This window comes from Daucus carota, chromosome 5 (assembly GCF_001625215.2).
Source record: "Daucus carota subsp. sativus chromosome 5, DH1 v3.0, whole genome shotgun sequence".
Classification (NCBI taxonomy): Eukaryota; Viridiplantae; Streptophyta; class Magnoliopsida; order Apiales; family Apiaceae; genus Daucus; species Daucus carota.
Genome location: NC_030385.2, coordinates 38,100,172 through 38,120,126, shown reverse-complemented (window position 1 = coordinate 38,120,126; position 19,955 = coordinate 38,100,172). Strand labels below are relative to the sequence as shown.

The 19,955-nt window shown below is 33.9% G+C and overlaps 1 protein-coding gene across 1 annotated transcript; it reads left to right on the top strand.

The window, feature by feature from the left end:
- The first annotated feature begins 293 nt into the window (after positions 1-293).
- LOC108223173 (AP-2 complex subunit alpha-2) lies at positions 294-18,352 on the top strand. The gene is made up of 27 exons (XM_017397291.2): positions 294-706; positions 3,580-3,711; positions 5,914-6,039; positions 8,122-8,184; positions 8,256-8,353; positions 8,546-8,753; positions 9,292-9,363; positions 9,453-9,545; positions 11,321-11,422; positions 11,550-11,647; positions 12,267-12,348; positions 12,460-12,548; positions 12,685-12,790; positions 12,876-12,941; positions 13,475-13,581; positions 13,673-13,777; positions 13,887-14,007; positions 14,155-14,334; positions 14,425-14,655; positions 15,056-15,136; positions 15,652-15,816; positions 15,935-16,021; positions 16,105-16,230; positions 16,716-16,796; positions 16,899-16,970; positions 17,614-17,693; positions 17,780-18,352. Exons 1-27 carry the CDS (start codon positions 575-577, stop codon positions 17,919-17,921), a joined length of 3,045 nt encoding a protein of 1,014 aa, XP_017252780.1. The 5' UTR covers positions 294-574; the 3' UTR covers positions 17,922-18,352.
- The last annotated feature ends 1,603 nt before the right edge of the window (positions 18,353-19,955 follow it).

The window sequence follows — 19,955 nt, the reverse complement described above, 5'->3', positions numbered from 1 at the left end:
TGTTAAAATTTATGATTAATATTATATATTTGTGTTTTTATAATATTTTTTTGTCTTATCTTATTTTACAAAAACAAGTCATTTATTTATAAAACGAAATATATAGAATTGCGTCTTTCTTTTTTAAGTTAATACATACACATCATAAATAAATATTATGTTGGAATGGAATTATGTTTATAATGTTCTAAATATATTTATTTTGTGAGTTGTATTAAATTAAAAATTAAAAATAAACATAAACATATATAAAAGCCAAAAGGGGATAAATTAGCACAAAAGAAAAAAGAAATAAAAGGGAAGAAAAGAGAAGTCGCGTTTGAAAGTAATAGCCGACGGAATTTTCCACATTTTCTTCACTCCATCCACCTATTATACCACTGTCTTCCTCATTCATACCTCCCTTTCTCTCTCTATACGTACATAAATATATATACCCACACACACATAATTTCTGTTGTTTTGATCATCTCGACGATCGTTCACCGTTGGATCGAGCAAGGAACGGCTAGGATCTAGAGAGAGAGAGTAGCCGGGAGAGACACACAAGCTCTCGGCTGGATCTGAGGCACAAATGGCGTTATCTGGAATGCGAGGACTCTCCGTTTTCATTAGCGACATTCGTAATTGTCCAAACAAAGAGCAGGAGCGTCTCCGTGTCGATAAGGAGTTGGGACACATCCGTACTCGCTTCAAAAATGAGAAGGTTAGGGTTTCAATTTCGTTTATCAACTTGATTTCTAGTTTATTTTAGCTCGATATAGCTGCGATTGATAGTATTTTTGTATTGGTACTAGAATTGATTCAATGTTGGGCAGTTTTAGCAATTGTAGCAATTGTAGTGCCGAAGTGTTATTTTAGCTGCAGATAGCTGAGATTATCTAATTAATGCTGCGTAAATGAAATTGACTGAATCTTCTATAGTCGTGGGCCTTTTGGCATGTTTAGAGTGTTGATCGACTGCCGGAGTGTTAAATTTTGCTGGAGATAGGCAAGATTGATATAGTTCTTGTAGTGCAAATGACATTGATTGGTGTTTTAAACATTCATCGTTTTTGTAGTTTTTCTTAAATGTTAATAGGAAATTTTAGCTTAAGATAGGCGAGGTTGATGTAATGATGCATAGTTAAAAATTCGTTTGATAGTAAAACAGTGTTGCAGATTTGTGTCAAATCACTCGTGCAACTGAAGTTGATGGTATTTGTTATAGAAAAGTATTAGAATTATGAGATAGGTGAAGTTAATTGGATAATCTATAGTAAGACAGTGCTGCGAACTTTCGGAGTACTTTCTTAATGCAATAAGATTTGCTACTACTTGTTGCAGGACACTATTATTTCTTATGTGGCAAGTGTATGCTGAAAATAGCCTGCATATGATCTGAATATGATCTATTGTAGCTTAAAAATAATTTTTAAAATGTTTTATGGTAAAAAGCGTGCAGATTTTTATAAAAGTTTGTTACACGATATAAGTTGCTAGTAATAGTTAATTAATTATAAGGGTCTGTTTGAGAGTGCTCTTCAAAACTGCCATGCTGTTAGAAAAAGGGCCGGTAAAAAAAGTCCTGTTGCAGAAATCAGATAACTGTTTTTTGGTGAATCTGATAGTGAAATACGTGATAGCTTCCTGCAAAAGCTGGAAATCAGCTTTTTACAAAAACACGGGGGGCCTGCTTTTCTAAAAAGCCAAAAGCTCTGAAAAGCTGTTTGTAGATTTACAAAACAGTTTTTAACCTGCTTTCATCAAAAAGCTATTGTTGTTGTCTGCAACAACAATATCAAACTGCGCCTAAATATAGTGACATTATTAGATTTATAAGCCAATTCTATTTTGGCAATAATTGAAAAATATATAATATTGCATGGTGATTGAATATGTTTGAAATGTTCTATTATAAAACTGTGCTGTAGATTTGTTTAGTAGTCTATTATGCAATGCAAGTAGCCACTAGCTACCCGTGGTTATAGATATAGTGAGGCTATTAAATTTACGGGGGAAAGTATATTGGAGATGAATGAAATTTGTTAACATTGCATAGTAGATGAAGTTGATTGAATGGTCTTGTAATAGTACAGTACTAATGTAAGGGGAGGTCTGGTTGGTATATAGGAACTCTTCCCGATTTAATCTTATAAATCAATTTATTATTAAATCTGATTAGTATTGAGTAATGAGTATTAGAAGAGTTCATATAGAAATTTTTTGACTTAAAAAACAAGTGAATTTTAAATGAAAAGTAAAGTAATCATTCTACATAAATATAAATTCTGACCTATCATTTTGAAAAAAAAAGAGTCCACATATGTTACGACTCTATTACCACAATTCTAGAACATTCTTTCAAATTAAATTACATGATATAAACACCTAATCAGTTACAACTTACAAATGAGGTTTATCCTGAAACACGAATACAAAAATTTATTCACTCTTTCTTTGGCATTAGGGCCCCATTCTCTGGAATTTAGGACCATAGGTTTTTAGCAGATGGATTAATAATTCTCAAACAAAGCTCCAGGACACGAACTTCCAGAATTCATTGAGGGAACACATTTAGGGGTTAGGATTAATAATTAGAAAGTCTTGATTTGGAGGGACTTGGACATTAACCTTATGGAACTTTCATGCCGCTCTTATGATTATCTCTGCAAAGTCTGAATTCTGGTTAAGCACATCCACAATTTTAATTGCTTATAGCTGAGTTCTTACAGATATTTTTAAGAAACACTCTCATTAATATGAGTAGGTAAAGTTGTATCCTTTTTTCGAAGCTAACAATTCTTGCATACTCATTGCTTTCTCTCCAACCCAACGACTTAGTTAATTAGTGTCGATCTTTTGAATCCAGATATAATTTGTAATCATTTCATCATCCATTGTCGTCGTTGAGATAATTTTAAATAGTGAGGATTATGAAGAGACAGGGATATCAAATACAAAATACCTGAGCTAGCTTCTTAGTTTATGTAAAACCAGCTCTAGCTCGGGTTCTAAATTAGACATCTTTAGTTCTCTCTGGAGACATCCCTTGTCCCCTACTAGTTAAAATTTAATTGCATACATTATATATTTGTAAATAGTACTTGTAATGAACTACAACCCCGTACAAATAGAAAATTTCATCTCGGTTGAGTGTTAATCCCTTATAAATTTCAAGCAATTAGTGAGTCACTAAGGCCAGAAAACTGGGTAAAATGAATATAGGTAAATAAGATGTAGTACTAGGATTTTTGGCTCTTTGTAGGAGTAGGTTTAGGTCTTGTGTAGGTGGATATATTTTTAAACGAGACAACTTTTCACCTCGCAAAAAAAAAATACATATGTTGAAAACCAATTCATAGTTTATATCCCAATAGTAATGAGTACTGCAATATCTTCTATAGAAGACTAGAAGTATTATTAATTAATATATCTTTTATGCCAAATTTATCGGATGCACTAGCAATTTGGGGTCATGAATTGCCTCTTCATGTGCGCCTCTGTTTTTTTTGTGTGTATCTGCTTTTAGTGACTGTTTGATATCTACATTGTTAATTCAAGTTTGTGATTGTTAGATTTATTTTCTTTGAATGTCAGGGTTTGACACCTTATGAAAAGAAAAAATATGTTTGGAAAATGCTTTACATATATATGCTGGGTTATGACGTGGATTTTGGTCATATGGAAGCCGTTTCATTAATATCAGCTCCAAAGTATCCAGAAAAGCAGGTATTTCTGATCTCTTATGTTGAAGTTGATTTTATTGTTTTGTTTAGATACAAGTTTAGTATTCTCTCCTCTGGCCGAAATGTGACCTATGTTATGGCACTATAAATCAGTTGTAGAGCTAAAATATTTAACAATCAGAACGGTGTATTTGCCTGTAGAATCTAGTTCTACTGCAAAGCATTGGTGATAAAGCTGCTCTTACGGTATAAGATGTTGTATAGTGCTAAACTTCTAAGAGCAGCTCCAACAGCTCCAACGATCTAAAACCGCTAGCTATTTGGATAAATGATACTATAAATAAAAATTGTAGAGATCATGTAAAACATTCTTCACTACAACCACACAATCCTATTGTCTAAAATTTAGCCAACCCCGTGATGTTGGCTATATTTGTCGAACCTTTGGAGACCTGTAAGAAGATTCCACATTATCTATTAATATATTAAATAATTAAATAATATAGTCTATTTATAACAACCTGAAATAACAATAACATATAATTTTTAAAATATAGCCAACTATTATAGCCAACCATAAGGGCACAACGCCTTGCAGGTTCAACAAATTTTACATTAAAAAATATTTTATATCATTTTAGCTAACCTATTATAGCCAACAATGTTGGAGATGCTCTAATAATTCTTTTTCTCACTTCTTTGTTCCGGTTAAAAGGTCAACATGTTTTAACCTCGTCGGACTTATGTTGTGTTTTGTTGGGATGAATGAAATTTTAAATATATTATTAGTAGATGTCTAATTTTTTTTTCCTTGCAAACAGAAGTAGAGTGCGAACTCCCAATTCGAGAAGGAATGCACCATTCCTCATAATACCCATTTTCTTTTTAAATCTCGCACATTCCTAACAACCCAAAGTTGAGCTTAAACCCCCAATTCGAGAAGGGTTTCTCTATTTCCCATCATACCCATCTATTACTGAATTTCATCATAAAAAATTTGCACATTTTTTTCAACTCTTACCTCCTACCTCCATTGTTTCCCTTAAGTTTCATTCATGCCATCTCATTCCATTCTCCCAAAGCAAACACAACATTAGGAGGGATAGTGAAGGGTTTGGTGATTTGCACTAAAATATTTCATTATAATTTCGCCATTGGTTTAAATTTACAGTCACAACTGTTATATTGCCTCCTCAAGTATTAACAAAACCCATGATCATTTTTATGAGTTCGAAACAATTATACAAGACGTATATTTTTAAAGGTCGTAGTTGCCTTGTACGTTGTATATACTTCAAAGAAACTGATAGAACTCAGACCTTTAAGTTACTACCTCCATCCTGATTTACTTATTAAATTTAACCTAGAATAAGAAAATGGGCGCAAAAAGTGAATATGACAAGTAAATTGGGACAGGGAGTATGTAGGATAGACAAAAAATGCTATATTGATACTAATGATATGCATATATGTAAAAACACCTGATATCAATAATGATATCTGAACTTCTGTGTAGAACATGTGAGTATGATACCATATGATCTCTGGTATGCCATAGCTAATGACACGTGTCCAAAATACCTGTTTAATATTTTTGAGGAGTATCTAATTCTAGAACCTTGCTGATCTGGACAGCAGGAAAATATAAAAGGCAGCCGCTTTATGTCGGCCCTAAGCATAAATTTGCAATTAAGTCTTTAGAAGGTTCCATAAGGTTGATTGTTCATTTTTCAGTAGTTCATGAATCAATTTGGTTGACATATCAGAATTGTTTATATGCCATGCAATATGTATGGGGTTCCCTGGGCAAATCAGAATGATAAGAGGTCTAGATATTAATTTTATCCTCTGTATCCGTGATTTTAAAGCATAATCTTTATTTTTTTGATTTCTGCTTTGGAGCTACATCTTCACGTCAAAATTGTGATTCTTATTTAGAAGCAGAGTTTCTTGTAAGAACCTGGTAAAATTTTACAGGGTGAGGGGTATGGGTAATTTAAAGTGTATTGGAATATGTATTTCTTGATGATTTTCAAATATAATTTTTTTTTTCTATTTTCCCTCTATTCCAATTAACTGGTGGTTAATGTATGATAATGGTTTGCATTGTTGTATTTTTTTATTTTTTTTAAGTGGCTACCTCTTATATGGAATCAGTGTTTCTTCTATATGATCTAGCTTAGATACGTTGTGAGTTGTGACATCATTCTTGCTTAATAACATATGTTGCATTATGTATCTGCAGGTCGGATACATTGTGACTTCATCCTTGCTTAACGAGAATCATGATTTCTTAAGATTAGCCATCAATACTGTACGCAATGACATCATTGGTCGCAATGAAACCTTTCAGTGTCTTGCATTGACGTTGGTATGTTTTGATAAGAACTCTCATTTATTTAAGTTAAATGTTTACATCCTAACGTAGGTGCTTACATATGTTTCCACACTCGTTTAATTTCACATAACACTTCGAAGTTCAATGACCTTATGTTTTTGATAGCATATAGTATTCGTTAAAACCTAAAGACTGGTGCAGAAGCTGTTGTCTGCCATTTTAGCTGCACCAATTCGTTAATTTGACTATTTGTTGCCTACTGTGTTGTGTTGTGCTCCTATTCCTAGCCAACTCCTAGAGTTCCTAATAAGTGTTGGTACTGACCTGCTGCACATCTGCTAATTTTTTATGTAAATAGTTTGAGGATTGTAGGCATTGCAATCAGCGCATAACCTTGGAGTTTGGGAGCAATGACGGAGACATTGAAAAATGACCAAAGTTACCTATCACGAAGAAAAGCTGCTGTTATTATGTATACTAAAAATGTGACATGTTAATATTTTAGTGTTTTAGAAGTCCACCTCTGCACTTCTAAGGGAATTCTGTTTCCAGTTTGGGGTGTCTAAGAACATAGTCTGGCTAAGTTTTTTCTAGCCTTTCTCTTTTGTGATACAAAATTCTTCTTGCGTTTGTCTTGGTCAGTTTGCGCACTTGTTCCATCTTATGTCTCAAAATTGTAGTGGAACATTTTGGTTTTTCTACAGTATTTTGCTGCCAGAAGTGTCCCGCTGGAGTATGTTAAAATAGTAAATTGAATTTGCTCTGTGCCAATTGCTTTATAAACTTCTCTGGTCTCTTACCCTCAAGATTTTCCGTTCCTTCTCAATCCCCCCCCCTCCGTGACTGCAAGGATAGTGAGTAATTTCTATAATATGATACTAGTAGGATTAGTGGAACTTAGTGGAACAAAAGCCACAAGACTAAAATTTTATTTAGTGATGGTTTTTAAAAAATTTATTTTAATACTTAAACACCAATATGTGCTACAAACTAAACATGCTATTATGTAAGTGTTAAGATAAATTCAAATTTGCCTGGTAGTTTGGTTTTCAATAAAGAGTATCATGGTATCTGATGAGTAATACTGCCATCATTGTAATCTAAAATCCTAGTTGTTTATCTGGATAAAGCAAAAATTTCAAGATATTCCTGATAAGTGTGTAATATTATTGCTTTGGAAGTTCAAAAGTTAACATCTATCTTTGCAAAATGTAGAAAGACGAAGATGATGAAAAATAAGTTATTTGTCCGTGTATGATTCATATCGACCAGATCAATTGCCAATAACAATATTCAATTTTAACTTCTAGTTATGAGTTATCGTCTAGTCTTATTATTTATTTTGACATCTATGGGCATTGAGCTAGAGCGTGTTTGCCTAGGCTTTTATGCCCGGGCTTTAAGCCATTTTCGACTTTAAGCTGAAAAAATGTCTGTTTGTGTAATAAGTCAGAAATCAGCTTAAAGTTAAAAATAAGCTAGAAACTGACTTAAAGCCCGAAGTTTGTAGGGTGTACTTTATAAATCAGCTTATTTTAATTTTATAAATTTTATAAGAAAAATCAATTTCAACACTTAAATAAACTATCAAATTTATTTCTATTTTTTTTTTCAGTAATTCATAAGTCATCTATAATATAGAATTACCCAAACAGGCAATTTATGCTATCACTGTAAGCCTTAAGTCATAATTTTAGGCCTGCCCAAAGGGTTCCTAGTTTTGACCAATATGCTTAAAATGAATATACTTGTGAGGCCTTGGTCTGTAAATTTTTTGTTAGGCATATGTTTAAATACTAGTGTTGTGTTCACATAGTACTGTCTTGGACCCTTCTAATATAGTTACGTGGTATACAACATTTTAATTATAATACATTTTTTTACTGCAATTGTTTATCAGCCTTTTAAATTATTGCTTTTGATATGTGAATATGTTCCAATAATAAAATTAAGTTGGATGCGAATTAGTAGAGTAAATTGTTGCAAGTTCACATATAAAGATGGCCTTTTTTTTCCCGTATCGTGAACATTTTTGGCTTTTAGAATTACACGGAACGTTAGTAGTCGATCCAAATGTTCACAATTGATCTCTTCTCATTAATTTTTTGCTTACAGGTTGGTAATATTGGCGGGCGAGAATTTGCCGAGTCTCTGGCACCTGATGTTCAAAAGTTACTTGTAAGAGAAATAAACTATAATCTGTGCTTATACTGAATGTAAGCGATTGTGATTTTTGTCCTTTGCTTCAGCTTTCTAGTAGTTGCAGACCACTTGTGAGAAAGAAGGCTGCCTTGTGTTTACTGCGTCTTTTTAGGAAAAATCCTGATGTTGTTAACGTTGACGGCTGGTAAGTTTGATGATAGATCTTTTGAGGCATGTCCTTAATGAGCTTAACTTGTTTTTTTGCAAATCCTTTTTACTAAAATTGGTATGGGTGGCTCAATGGAATAAAGTTCTCATTTTTATGGAAAAAACAAAGTAAGCAGTTATGCACTGATTGACATACAATTATTTTACTGATTTGCTCCCAAATTCTCAGGTCAGATCGGATGGCTCAGCTATTAGATGAACGCGACCTAGGTGTTTTGACATCATCTATGAGCCTTTTTGTTGCTTTAGTGTCAAAGGATTATGATTCATATTGGAGTTGTCTTCCTAAATGTGTTAAAGTATTGGAAAGGCTTGCTAGAAATCAGGACATTCCCCAAGAATACACTTACTATGGTATCCCTTCTCCGTGGCTTCAGGTGTGTGCATTCTTTATCTCAAACTTTTCATTAGTATTATGAGTAGTTGAAATCATTTGGGTAGTTAAACCTTGCTTTAAATTATGTGGTAGATATGTTTGTATTAATAATCGTAGCATGTTGTTGGATCTGTCGTTTAACTTTTCCAACTCTCTTTTATATTCACTATCTTCCTCTATCACTATTACCATGTCTTTGCACATATAGTTTTATGCGGGCATAATATACGACCTGGTGACTGCAAAAGTGATAATTTTATATTTATAAATTACTTTTCCAATATAATTCGATTTTCTTAATGCATCAAGTGCTCAATCGAGTTAGAGCGTTGTGTGTGTAACTTAAAAATATATTTGTTAGAACGTAAATGTATTTAATGTGGACTTTAAAGTGATATTCTTTCTGCTGTATTTTTAAATTGATAGAATAAATACTCTCTTTTTTTCTATTTGTTCTCAAGTTTGTTAAATGACTATGACTTTATAGTTATTAATGTAAAGCCTTCTTGTAGTTGATTTCAATAATTTGATGACTGCAGGTCAAAACAATGAGAGCACTTCAATATTTTCCAACTGTTGAGGATCCTAACACTAGAAGATCGTTGTTTGAGGTAAGTTTTCTTAATGCCAATCTATGCTACTTCTTCGTGGTTAGTGATTGGATACCATATATTTTAACCAACCTTCTCTCATGCTGTAGGTTTTACAACGAGTTTTAATGGGCACCGATGTTGTGAAAAATGTGAACAAGAACAATGCATCACATGCTGTGCTATTTGAAGCCCTTGCTCTGGTAAATGTTATTCCACTTCACTTTTTCAAGTACATCGAAGTAGCAGTTTAACATCTGTTCCTGCTTAGTGAATTTTGTTATACCTTGGGACTCCAAATGCAAGAAATTTCTGCTTGCATGGTAGAAGTTCTCTTGCTTGTTGAATTCCTTTAGAAGGCTGTATCAATAAAATTAAAATTTCTGCATGCATAGTAGAAGTTCACTTGCTTTGGCTGTGCAAAATGGAAACTTAGGTAAATTAATAGGGTAGACACCCTTATTCGACTGAACTGAGTATTATAAATATATCTTCAATTGCGGCAAAGTGCTTTAATAAAGTTTTACGGCCAACGGTATTATACGTACACTGGAGTTGCAAATCTTGCGAGTTAGAAGACAATTAGTACCTTGGCGTGGAATCTGAGTTGGCCTTTTAATTAAAAGCACAGAAAACCATAATATGGTTTAACCTAATCTAAAATATTCCACAGTTGATTAACTTCTATGTTATATAGACCTTAAGTGGAGAAGTTATGCCTACGAGGGGAGATCGCAATCAAGTACAGTTAAACCTCTTTAAAGTAATAATGTTGGGACCTAGGAAAAATATTACTTTATTGAGAGTAAATATACACAATCTACATTATGTTGGGGCCAGAAAAAAAAGTTTACTTTAGTGAGGTTATTACTGTATTGATTATTACTTAATCGAGGTTCAACTGTATAGTATTATTTATTTTACTTTTTTGTATAACAAGTGAAGGCATTGCTTATTCACTTATAAGTACTGTAGCCATTTAGTCTAGATGATGCCATGCCCTGCACTAATTCAACTACAGCCATAAAAGTCTAGAAGTTCACTTTAGATCTATAAATTATACATTTATATAAAAGCAATATGATATTTATTTGCAGTATTTTGTAAATCAAAGCAGTATTATATTTTGTAAACTAAATGTTGGTAACAAGCTCAGATTAATTTGCTTGGAAACAGCTAGTAGAATCTACAGTTGCATATCGAAACCTAGGCCCTGTTACCCGTACCTTTCAGTGTTGCTTCTATAGTGGCGTCGACATGATACAAACATGAGTACAAGATTTGTTTCTAAGAGCTCTTAATTCGAAATTGAACACTTCAATCCATGATTTAGTTTAAACTGAAGCTTGCCAACTCCACAAAAGTCAGAAAGGACACAAATTGAAAGAAACTGAGAAGAAGGAAGAAGGATCAGAAGTGAGGGAATAAAAACCTGGTAGCCTGTGTTTTCATTGGTGGGAGATGGCCGATCAGTGATTTAGATCATTACTTCATGTCCGTCCAAATTTTTTTTCTAGGATGGAGATGAAAAAAGGCTAGGATATTTAGAACGTACTGGAAATAATTTGAATGAAGGAACCTTTTTTTATGGGGAAGCAAAATGGTCAAACAAATCCAGAATAAATAAAGTTATATTAATATCTGTAAGAAGTATCTAGTATGTACTAGAAATACTAAGGAAGAAACTTTTATGTTAGTATTTTAAACAAAGCATGTCCATGTATGACACTCGATCCAACTACACTAATAGAGAGGAAAATAAATTTCCCTGAGAAAGAAAAAGCATCTTTTGCAGTATCTAAGTAGCTACCCTAGGTTACTAAAAGAAGTTTAATTTCATAATACGTTACATTGTTTTCAAGACAAAAGGACCAAGGTATACATATTCACATGTTGTAATCATCCGTTTTAGCTGACAATGTGCATCTTTCCCATTATTTTTTATTAAGTTGATTGTTATCTGTGTTGGTTAGTACAGGTCATGCACCTTGATGCTGAAAAAGAAATGATGTCCCAGTGTGTTGCTTTACTTGGAAAGTTCATAGCTGTGCGTGAGCCAAACATTAGGTATCTTGGTTTGGTAAGTTGAAGATTTTACTAATTGTTGGTTAGAATTTTCATTGCTTCATTTTGCTTGCTTGCAAGTTCAAACAACCTGTATTTAGGTTTAAGTATCCATCTCATCATTTATGACTGATTATGTGCAGGAAAATATGACTCGGATGTTGATGGTTACAGATGTCCAGGATATTATAAAACGACATCAAGCCCAAATTATAACCTCTCTTAAGGATCCTGACATCAGGTTAAACTTCACCTATGCATTAGTGTTCAGTTAATGAGAGGTTTAGCCACTTGCATAATTTTGTTGTTAGGTAATACCATTGGATGATGTAACTTAAGTGCACAAGCCTCATACTTTACTCACATGTCATATTTTTCAACAAGTAGGAATAGCGGCTATCGGCTTGACAACTTGTCTGTAGAAACGATATAGGCGCTCTCACAATTCAGAGTTTGCAGGTTAATGTAGTATCTTGTCCCAATATTGTCAGCCACTATATTGTGATCCCTTTTAACTGCTGTACTAATGCCACTATAGCCTTGTCCCTAATGAAGGGACCCCCCATAGAGGGACCTACGTCTTCCATCTAGTGCAATGCTGTAAAGAACTGACCCTCCAACCACTGTGCTCTGTCAGTAGAGGTGAACTGTGCTGGTGGACCATGTGGCCTCCAGCACCGTGCTACATTAAATTTTATCAAGCTGACAAATTTTCAGTCCAATCAAGGATTTTTTGAACCAGCTTGATTAACTGTACCATTTAAATTAATTTTTTAGTTTAAAGTTTTGGCTTGCTTCTACTTGTAATGATTTTATGCTTGTTTATATTTATGTAACTAGCAAAAAATTCATGTCTGCAGTATTAGGAGACGTGCTCTAGATCTACTGTATGGCATGTGTGATGTTTCTAATGCGAAGGACATAGTTGAAGAACTGTTACAGGTGAACATCATCATGTCACAGTATTGTTTCTTGTTTATGGTCTCTCTAAATTATGTAATTTGTCTTGCCATTTTGCAAAGGGTTTCCTGCTGAATTTTTTTCTTTTTTCAGTATCTTGCCACAGCAGACTTTGCAATGCGTGAAGAATTGTCGCTTAAGGCTGCTATTCTTGCAGAGAAGTTTGCACCTGATCTATCATGGTGTGGTATTATCTATAAATTTGCAGTCCTTCATATCTGATTATTATAGATATGCCATTGTTGTCATCTTTCTGCATGCAAGTGCTTGATCTTTAAATTATTCATTTATAGCATTCTTTTCCCTTCTATTGTACAGGTATGTGGATGTTATTTTGCAATTAATTGATAAAGCAGGAGACTTTGTCAGTGATGATATTTGGTTTCGGGTTGTGCAGTTTGTAACAAACAACGAGGACCTGCAGGTGACTATAAGCCTATCTACACGGTTGTACTGTTTCCCCCCCTAAAAGTTGATTTAACTTATGCTCGCTTTTATGTATCTACCAGCCTTATGCAGCACTCAAAGCAAGGGAGTATCTTGATAAGCCTGCTATACATGAAACAATGGTGAAGGTTTGTATTTTTCTGTCCACGTTATTCATTTCTAGCGTTTTTGTATGTATGGCGAAGGTACCAGGTACTTGCTTTGAAGCTTATTTGCTGTGTTTGGGTTATAAATTCTTGGCAGAAATTTAGTTTACTCTGATCTTCACACAGTTGTTTACATGCTCATTTTGGTTTCTTATATTTTGTATGTATTTTACTTGTGGTTTGTAGACCTTTCTGGATTATATTATATAATTAAGAGAGATGGGTAGTGCATACATTAAGTAGAATAATGAATGCTAATCGGATTTGTGTTGGCGCCAACAGCTTAAGTGGCATACTAATAGTAGTTTTCGGTTTCTATCTGTTGAATTTAGAATGTATTTTCCTCCGAACTTTATCTTGTAATGTAATACACCACATAGAGGTTCCTATAACTTGACCATTGTCTCACAAAGTTTTTTTCCCACTGGACCGTTATTTTATCCCGTTGCTTGCCTAATTTTGGAGTGTGTTTATTTTCACAGGCTAAAAAATCTTTTTAAATTTTTTGGGAACAGGTTAGTGCCTATCTACTTGGAGAATATAGTCACCTTCTGGCTAGACGGCCTGGATGTAGTCCAAAGGAAATATTTTCTATGATACATGATAAGCTTCCAACAGTTTCGTAAGTCAAGACTGGCCTCCTTTTTCTACTTTTTCCTCTTTTTTTCATTGTGATAATTTGTTGTTTCTATTTGTGCAAATAATCACTTTAGGACACCTACAATACCTATTCTGCTTTCAACATATGCAAAGATATTGATGCATTCGCAGCCACCGGACCCGGAATTACAGAATCAAATTTGGGCAGTATTCAGCAAGTAAGATGCCTTAAATTTAACTACATTGTCATTAAAAGTAACTGAAGGTACATAATTCAAAGGTGATCTACATGTGATATATGCTTTAACATATTCACGCCTTTCTTAGATATGAGAGTTGTATTGACGTTGAGATACAGCAGCGGGCTGCAGAGTATATCGCATTGAGTAGGAAAGGTGCAGCTTTAGTGGATATATTAGCTGAAATGCCGAAGTTTCCGGAGCGCAAGGTAAGTTTGTACTTCTATTACTATGTGCTCAAACCCTCTTTCCTTCTGGGAGGCTCAGATATGTTATAATTATGAAATCAAACTTTTAGTTTGTTGCTGTCTGCATACATGCACTACCTAATAGTACCATGTCATTTTGAAACTCAGTCCTCGTTGATTAAAAAAGCTGAAGATACTGAAGCAGATACTGCTGAGCAAAGTGCTATCAAGTTACGGGCACAACAACAAACATCCAATGCTTTGACAGTAACCGATCAACCCATTGGCAATGGAGTTCCACCTGAGGCCCAGCTAGGTCCTGTCAAAATGCCTAGCATGAGCAATGAGGTGAAATGCATGTTCACTGCATATCTCTAAGTTAAATATGCGTTTTTAAAATTCATGGTGTGTAGCAATGTATTAATTCTAATTTGACAGGGTCACAGCACAGCAGACCAAGTATTAACTCGGTCGAATGGGAGTGCAACCAATCTTCAAGCATCTACACCTTCACCAGATCTCCTTGGGGATCTTTTGAGCCCACTGGCTATTGAAGGCCCTCCTGCTCCTGCTTCTGTCGAATCTGAACGAAATCCGGTATCTGGTACTCCGACTGCTGCAGATGCTCTAGCTCTTGCACCTATTGGAGGTCAGACTAATACTATCCAGGTATGTACTTTTATGGTGGTGATTTTTTTATAACTTATTAAGCATGGGCGTAGTACGATACAGCATCAACTGAACATAAACTTGAATATACATGCTATGAAGAAGCATTTTATAAAATCTGATTTCTCCTGGGATATACAAGAATATAAGTCTAATTACTAATTATTTGATGCATACTGTCCTAAATCTAATATAATACCTCTTGTGATAATGTTAAGAATAAATATGTGCAATTTTTATCCTAGTGATATTTGGTTATACTGTCCAACTGCTTTGTACTTATGTTCATTATAGTTTTTTTTGAAATATAGATATAAAATGTTTTCCTGGTATTTAAGCAGAAAATGATTGTAATTGTTTATAGTGTGTATTACCTTCTGACGTGAGTTCATGTTTACAGCCAATAGGTAATATTGCGGAAAGGTTTCAAGCTTTATGCTTGAAAGATAGCGGTGTCTTGTATGAAGATCCTTATGTTCAGGTATGTCGACGCTCAAAACTATTAATATCTATCATATAAAATTAATTTTATATGTGTGTGTGTGTGTGTGTGTAGATATATATAGGGTCATGTTCATCTTAGAACCCTTAGAACTGCACATGCAAAAAATTTCGTGTTTATGCGTTATATTTTAAAATTATTTTTGAATACACACAGCGATGCAAAAAACATGTATTTAGATTTAGATCCTAAAAATCTATTTAAAATTTAGGGTTCTGCAGCAGAACCTTAATGGTTCTAAGGTTCTATTTTAAGGATTGGGTCTCTTTTGAGCGCGACCCTATATATATATATATATATATATATATATATATATGTATATGTGTGTGTGTGTGTGTGTGTGTGTGTGTATGTATGTATATATATATATGTATATATATATATATATATATATATATATATATATATATATATATATATATATATATATATATATATATATATATATATATATAAGGCAGATGCTAGTAATTAACTTCTATATATCATCCTAGATTGGCATCAAAGCAGAGTGGCGATCTCACCAGGGGCGACTAGTGATTTTCTTGGGAAACAAGAATACTGCTCCACTTGTTTCAGTTCAAGCATTGATTTTAGCTCCATCCCACTTAAAGTTGGAGCTTTCAGAAGTACCTCAAACTATTCCTCCACGGGCACAGGTAAGTTTGTAAGTTTGTTGATTATGCTTTGAATGGTTTAACTGATTGTAGATGCAACTCGTGTCAGCTGTTGTGCCCCTAAATATGGTTGGTTGTCTTCTTTTGTTTAAATTCCTAGGTGCAATGTCCACTTGAAGTCGTCAACCTACGCCCAAGTAGGGATGTAGCTGTACTTGAATTCTCTTACAAGTTTGGAACGGATATGGTATCGTTTTCAAAAAAATAAATTGTTTCTTGTTTTATCCTAGATGCATACAAGCATTATGTACTTACTTTCATGTTTTATAGGTGAATGTGAAACTTCGACTTCCTGCTGTCCTGAATAAATTTCTTCAGCCAATCCCAGTTTCAGCGGAAGAGTTTTTCCCCCAATGGAGATCGCTCTCTGGTCCACCTTTGAAACTACAAGAAGTGGTATGCATGATACTATATTGTATGTTGAGCTTTGTAATGGGAGGTATTTTAAGTTGCTCTAAATTGATGAATTGTATGGTCACAAGTAAGGTTTTGAGGTGGATTTTTCTGGTTACTGAATTGACAAAACCCATATGCTTATTTTTTAGGTTATTGAGGCGGATTTATTATTTGATATTTTGGGTAATTGTTTGGTCCACTTTGTGTTTATGGCTTCTTTTGTGGTAATAACTATGAACAGAATAACAAGAGATTTATGGTGGAGATTAGACTTTAGTTCAGTTCCAAATTTTAAATTAACAGGAGTGGTAGCACTCTAGCTACAACGTCTTGTATGTCGTCAGCTGGTCTTACATACTTTACTATATGCATCCAGCCCTTGGCTGTAGTGTTCTACTCAATCGTGTAATAGATGCATTTTCAATGTAATCCATTTGTCTGAAGAAGTATATGTCTTGAGCATAATCTTTTATCCAAATGAACAGGTCAGAGGTGTTAAACCAATGCTTCTTATGGAAATGGCAAACTTACTGAACAGTTTTCGTCTGATGGTTTGTCCAGGACTGGTACGTTTCAAAAATAATGCATTGTGTGTTAATTACTTATTTTAAACTAGCACTTGCCTTGTAATGTAAACAAAACAAACATATCTCTGCTACAATATTCAGGATCCAAATACAAATAATTTGGTTGCCAGCACAACATACTATTCAGAAAGCACAAGAGCTATGCTATGCTTGGTAAGTTCATATTCTTCAATTTGAATATTTTATATTTCTGAGGTAATAAAGGATGCGATTCAAGATAATTGATAATCAACAGACAATGACTTCAGATTTAGATCCGTACTTCATCTGCTCCATATTATATAATATAATTGTATTTTTCAGGATTACAGACCTTGTATATAATGAGCAGCGAGCATCATTCTTTAAAAACTGTAAACGTGCTATCAAGATACTTGTTGACTTGTAATGTATATTTTGGCCCTAAGCTTCCTAAACGTGTATATCATAGTGAGTACTTGCCTATAGGCTATAGGTTTTGATCTTTTCCTAACCCCAAAGAAAACATAGCTGAGTGTACCTCATTCTATCACATTGTAAGCTGTGGTGTCTCTTATTTTCATGAGAAAATGCACAATAACTAGTTCTAAATATAAAATAACAGTAATAACTTGCTTATTCTGTGTTAAATTCCTCTGCTGACTGTGTGGTTAACTGCAGATCAAATACTTTTACTTTAATTGCAACAGGCCTACTTATAACCTATTTGATTAAAGTAATTAGCTATGTGTAATATCTGTATTAAATTTGTGCCTGGGAAGCCTGCTGTGAAATAGCTGCATCATTCTTTAAATTTTTTGGGGGGGCCTATTCACAGGTAAGAATTGAGACAGATCCTGCAGATAGAACGCAACTGCGCATGACAGTGGCCTCTGGTGACCCCGCACTTACATACGAGTATGTTATGTCACTTGAATGCAAGATTATATCTATATTTCAGAAGTCACAGCATGGGTGCATCATCTGACTCTTTACCTCAACAGGTTGAAGGAATTTATCAAAGAACAATTAATTAGCATCCCATTAGCTTCCCATGCACCTCAACCTCTTCCCCAACAAGCTCCTCCATCAAATCCACCAATAGCTCAATCAGATCCTGGGGCCATGCTAGCTGCTTTGCTTTGATGTACAAGGAGATTTTTTTAGAATTTATTCATCACATATGTAGAAACGTGTTATACAACAGGCCCATCCAATATATTCGTGGAGCTAAAAGCCGGGCATGGAATGATACAACACAAGGGCTGGCGGGATTAGAGGTGATTATGTGATCGGCGTAGCATTAGATTTACTTTTCAGAGGGTTTGGAATGAAGAATTTGATAGTGCGAGTCAAAATTACATCGTCTGTAGTATTATTCATCTTAGTTTTACTCATTTTTTTAAATTTACATATAGCAGTGTTTCACTGATTTTTTTTTTTTTTTTTTGTTGTAATATGTGCATAATAGGAATGTGAGTGGTGAAGTAAAATTGATTGTAAGGGGATGTGTTCTTTAAGGAACATTTGTTTTTTTGGTGAATTTATATATCAGAATAAGGGTGTTTTTTTTTTTTGTTTAAATAGATGAGGATGTTTATTCTGCAAAGCAATCTTGTACCACTGTACTTCCCCAAATTTTATTTTTTTCCCACCTGCACTCATTATGTTATATAGTTCCGCAAAGCTAAGGGTTGGATTTGGCTGTGATGTCAAACGGGTGGCATGCGCTTTACCACAAAGCTACGGACTGCCTTTGGTTGTGTTGGTGTTTTAACTTCTGAGCCATAACCAGAGTCTGCTTTTGTCTTTATAGTGCTGGATTTGCAATCTCATTATGCCATTCCAATTGCCCGAATACAGTGTGGAATAGTCATGGAAAGTTCAAAATAGAAGATTCTGATCAATCTATACATTATTGCTGATACGTACTTGTAATAGTGGATCATTATGTATGCTAGATTGTTGTAATTCTAGCATTTTATGGCTATTACCACCGACAGGAACATGAATGCAGATTCTTTTTTAAGAAAACAAGTTGCTTTACCTTTTTACATGTAAGTTTAGGTGGAAAGAAAATGTTTATAAAAAAATTAAGATTCCAAACTTTTTTTGATATAAAATTTAAAACTTAATAAGTAAAATCACATTTTATTTTATTTTTTGCACTTCAAAATGCACCTAAAAGATCGACACAGCTGATATTACTTGAGAACAAAGAGTATAGAGAATATCATTTTAAAACGTCTAATCATGTTTAATCATATAGTGTTAGGTTTGTAAACGCTATATCATGTAGCGTTTTTGGGATACGTTATATGGGTTTGGATTTCACACATTATTTTAGGTAACGTTTAACACATAATATTATATTATATAGCGTTATGTTTCTAGGATTGCAGGTGTTTTTTTATAGGCTTGGGCTCAGAAAAAGGATAAACGTTACATCGCGTAGTGTTTATATTTTTTTAAAGAAAAGTTTGTAACGCTAAACAATGTAGCATTATAAAATGAAATTTGAGGCCATATTTTCCGGATGTGAAATATGAGACATTATTGCTCGAAACTGTGATAACCAGCTCTAACACCCGAATTGTTACAGTAATACAAAATGTCAATGACTAAAAAATACATAAAAATATTATTTAGAATAATTATAAATAATTATTTAAATATTTTCAACCAATTATATTTATTCAAGCACTCAACAAAAACATGATACTAAAATTAATACCTAAACCCTATACTACCTAATCTGATTCCTAATTTCATGCTATCTTAATCTGATTTCTAATTTCTAACTCCACGCCCTTTTGAACCAAATGACCTCTGGTTGATTCACAGCTAAGGAATATTCACCACTCTTATAATGGTTGTTCTGGTGCCTACTGGCGATCCTTGGATGTATGTCACGCAAGATCTCCTAAAGATATTAAGCTCTAAACTGAATGAACTTGAAGCTTTAGTTCACCCATATATTAGGGGGCAGTCTTTGGTGGCCTGAGATATATACTGTGTAATTGAATTTGATAGAACAAATCAAATTCAGGCACCAACCAAGCAAAACATTAATGTTAATAGAAAACTTAATGCTTGTGTCTTAACAGGTGTTTCACCAAATATATCCTTGAAGATTTCAACAACGAAACATATAGATAGTTGTTTTCTAGATGAAAGTTG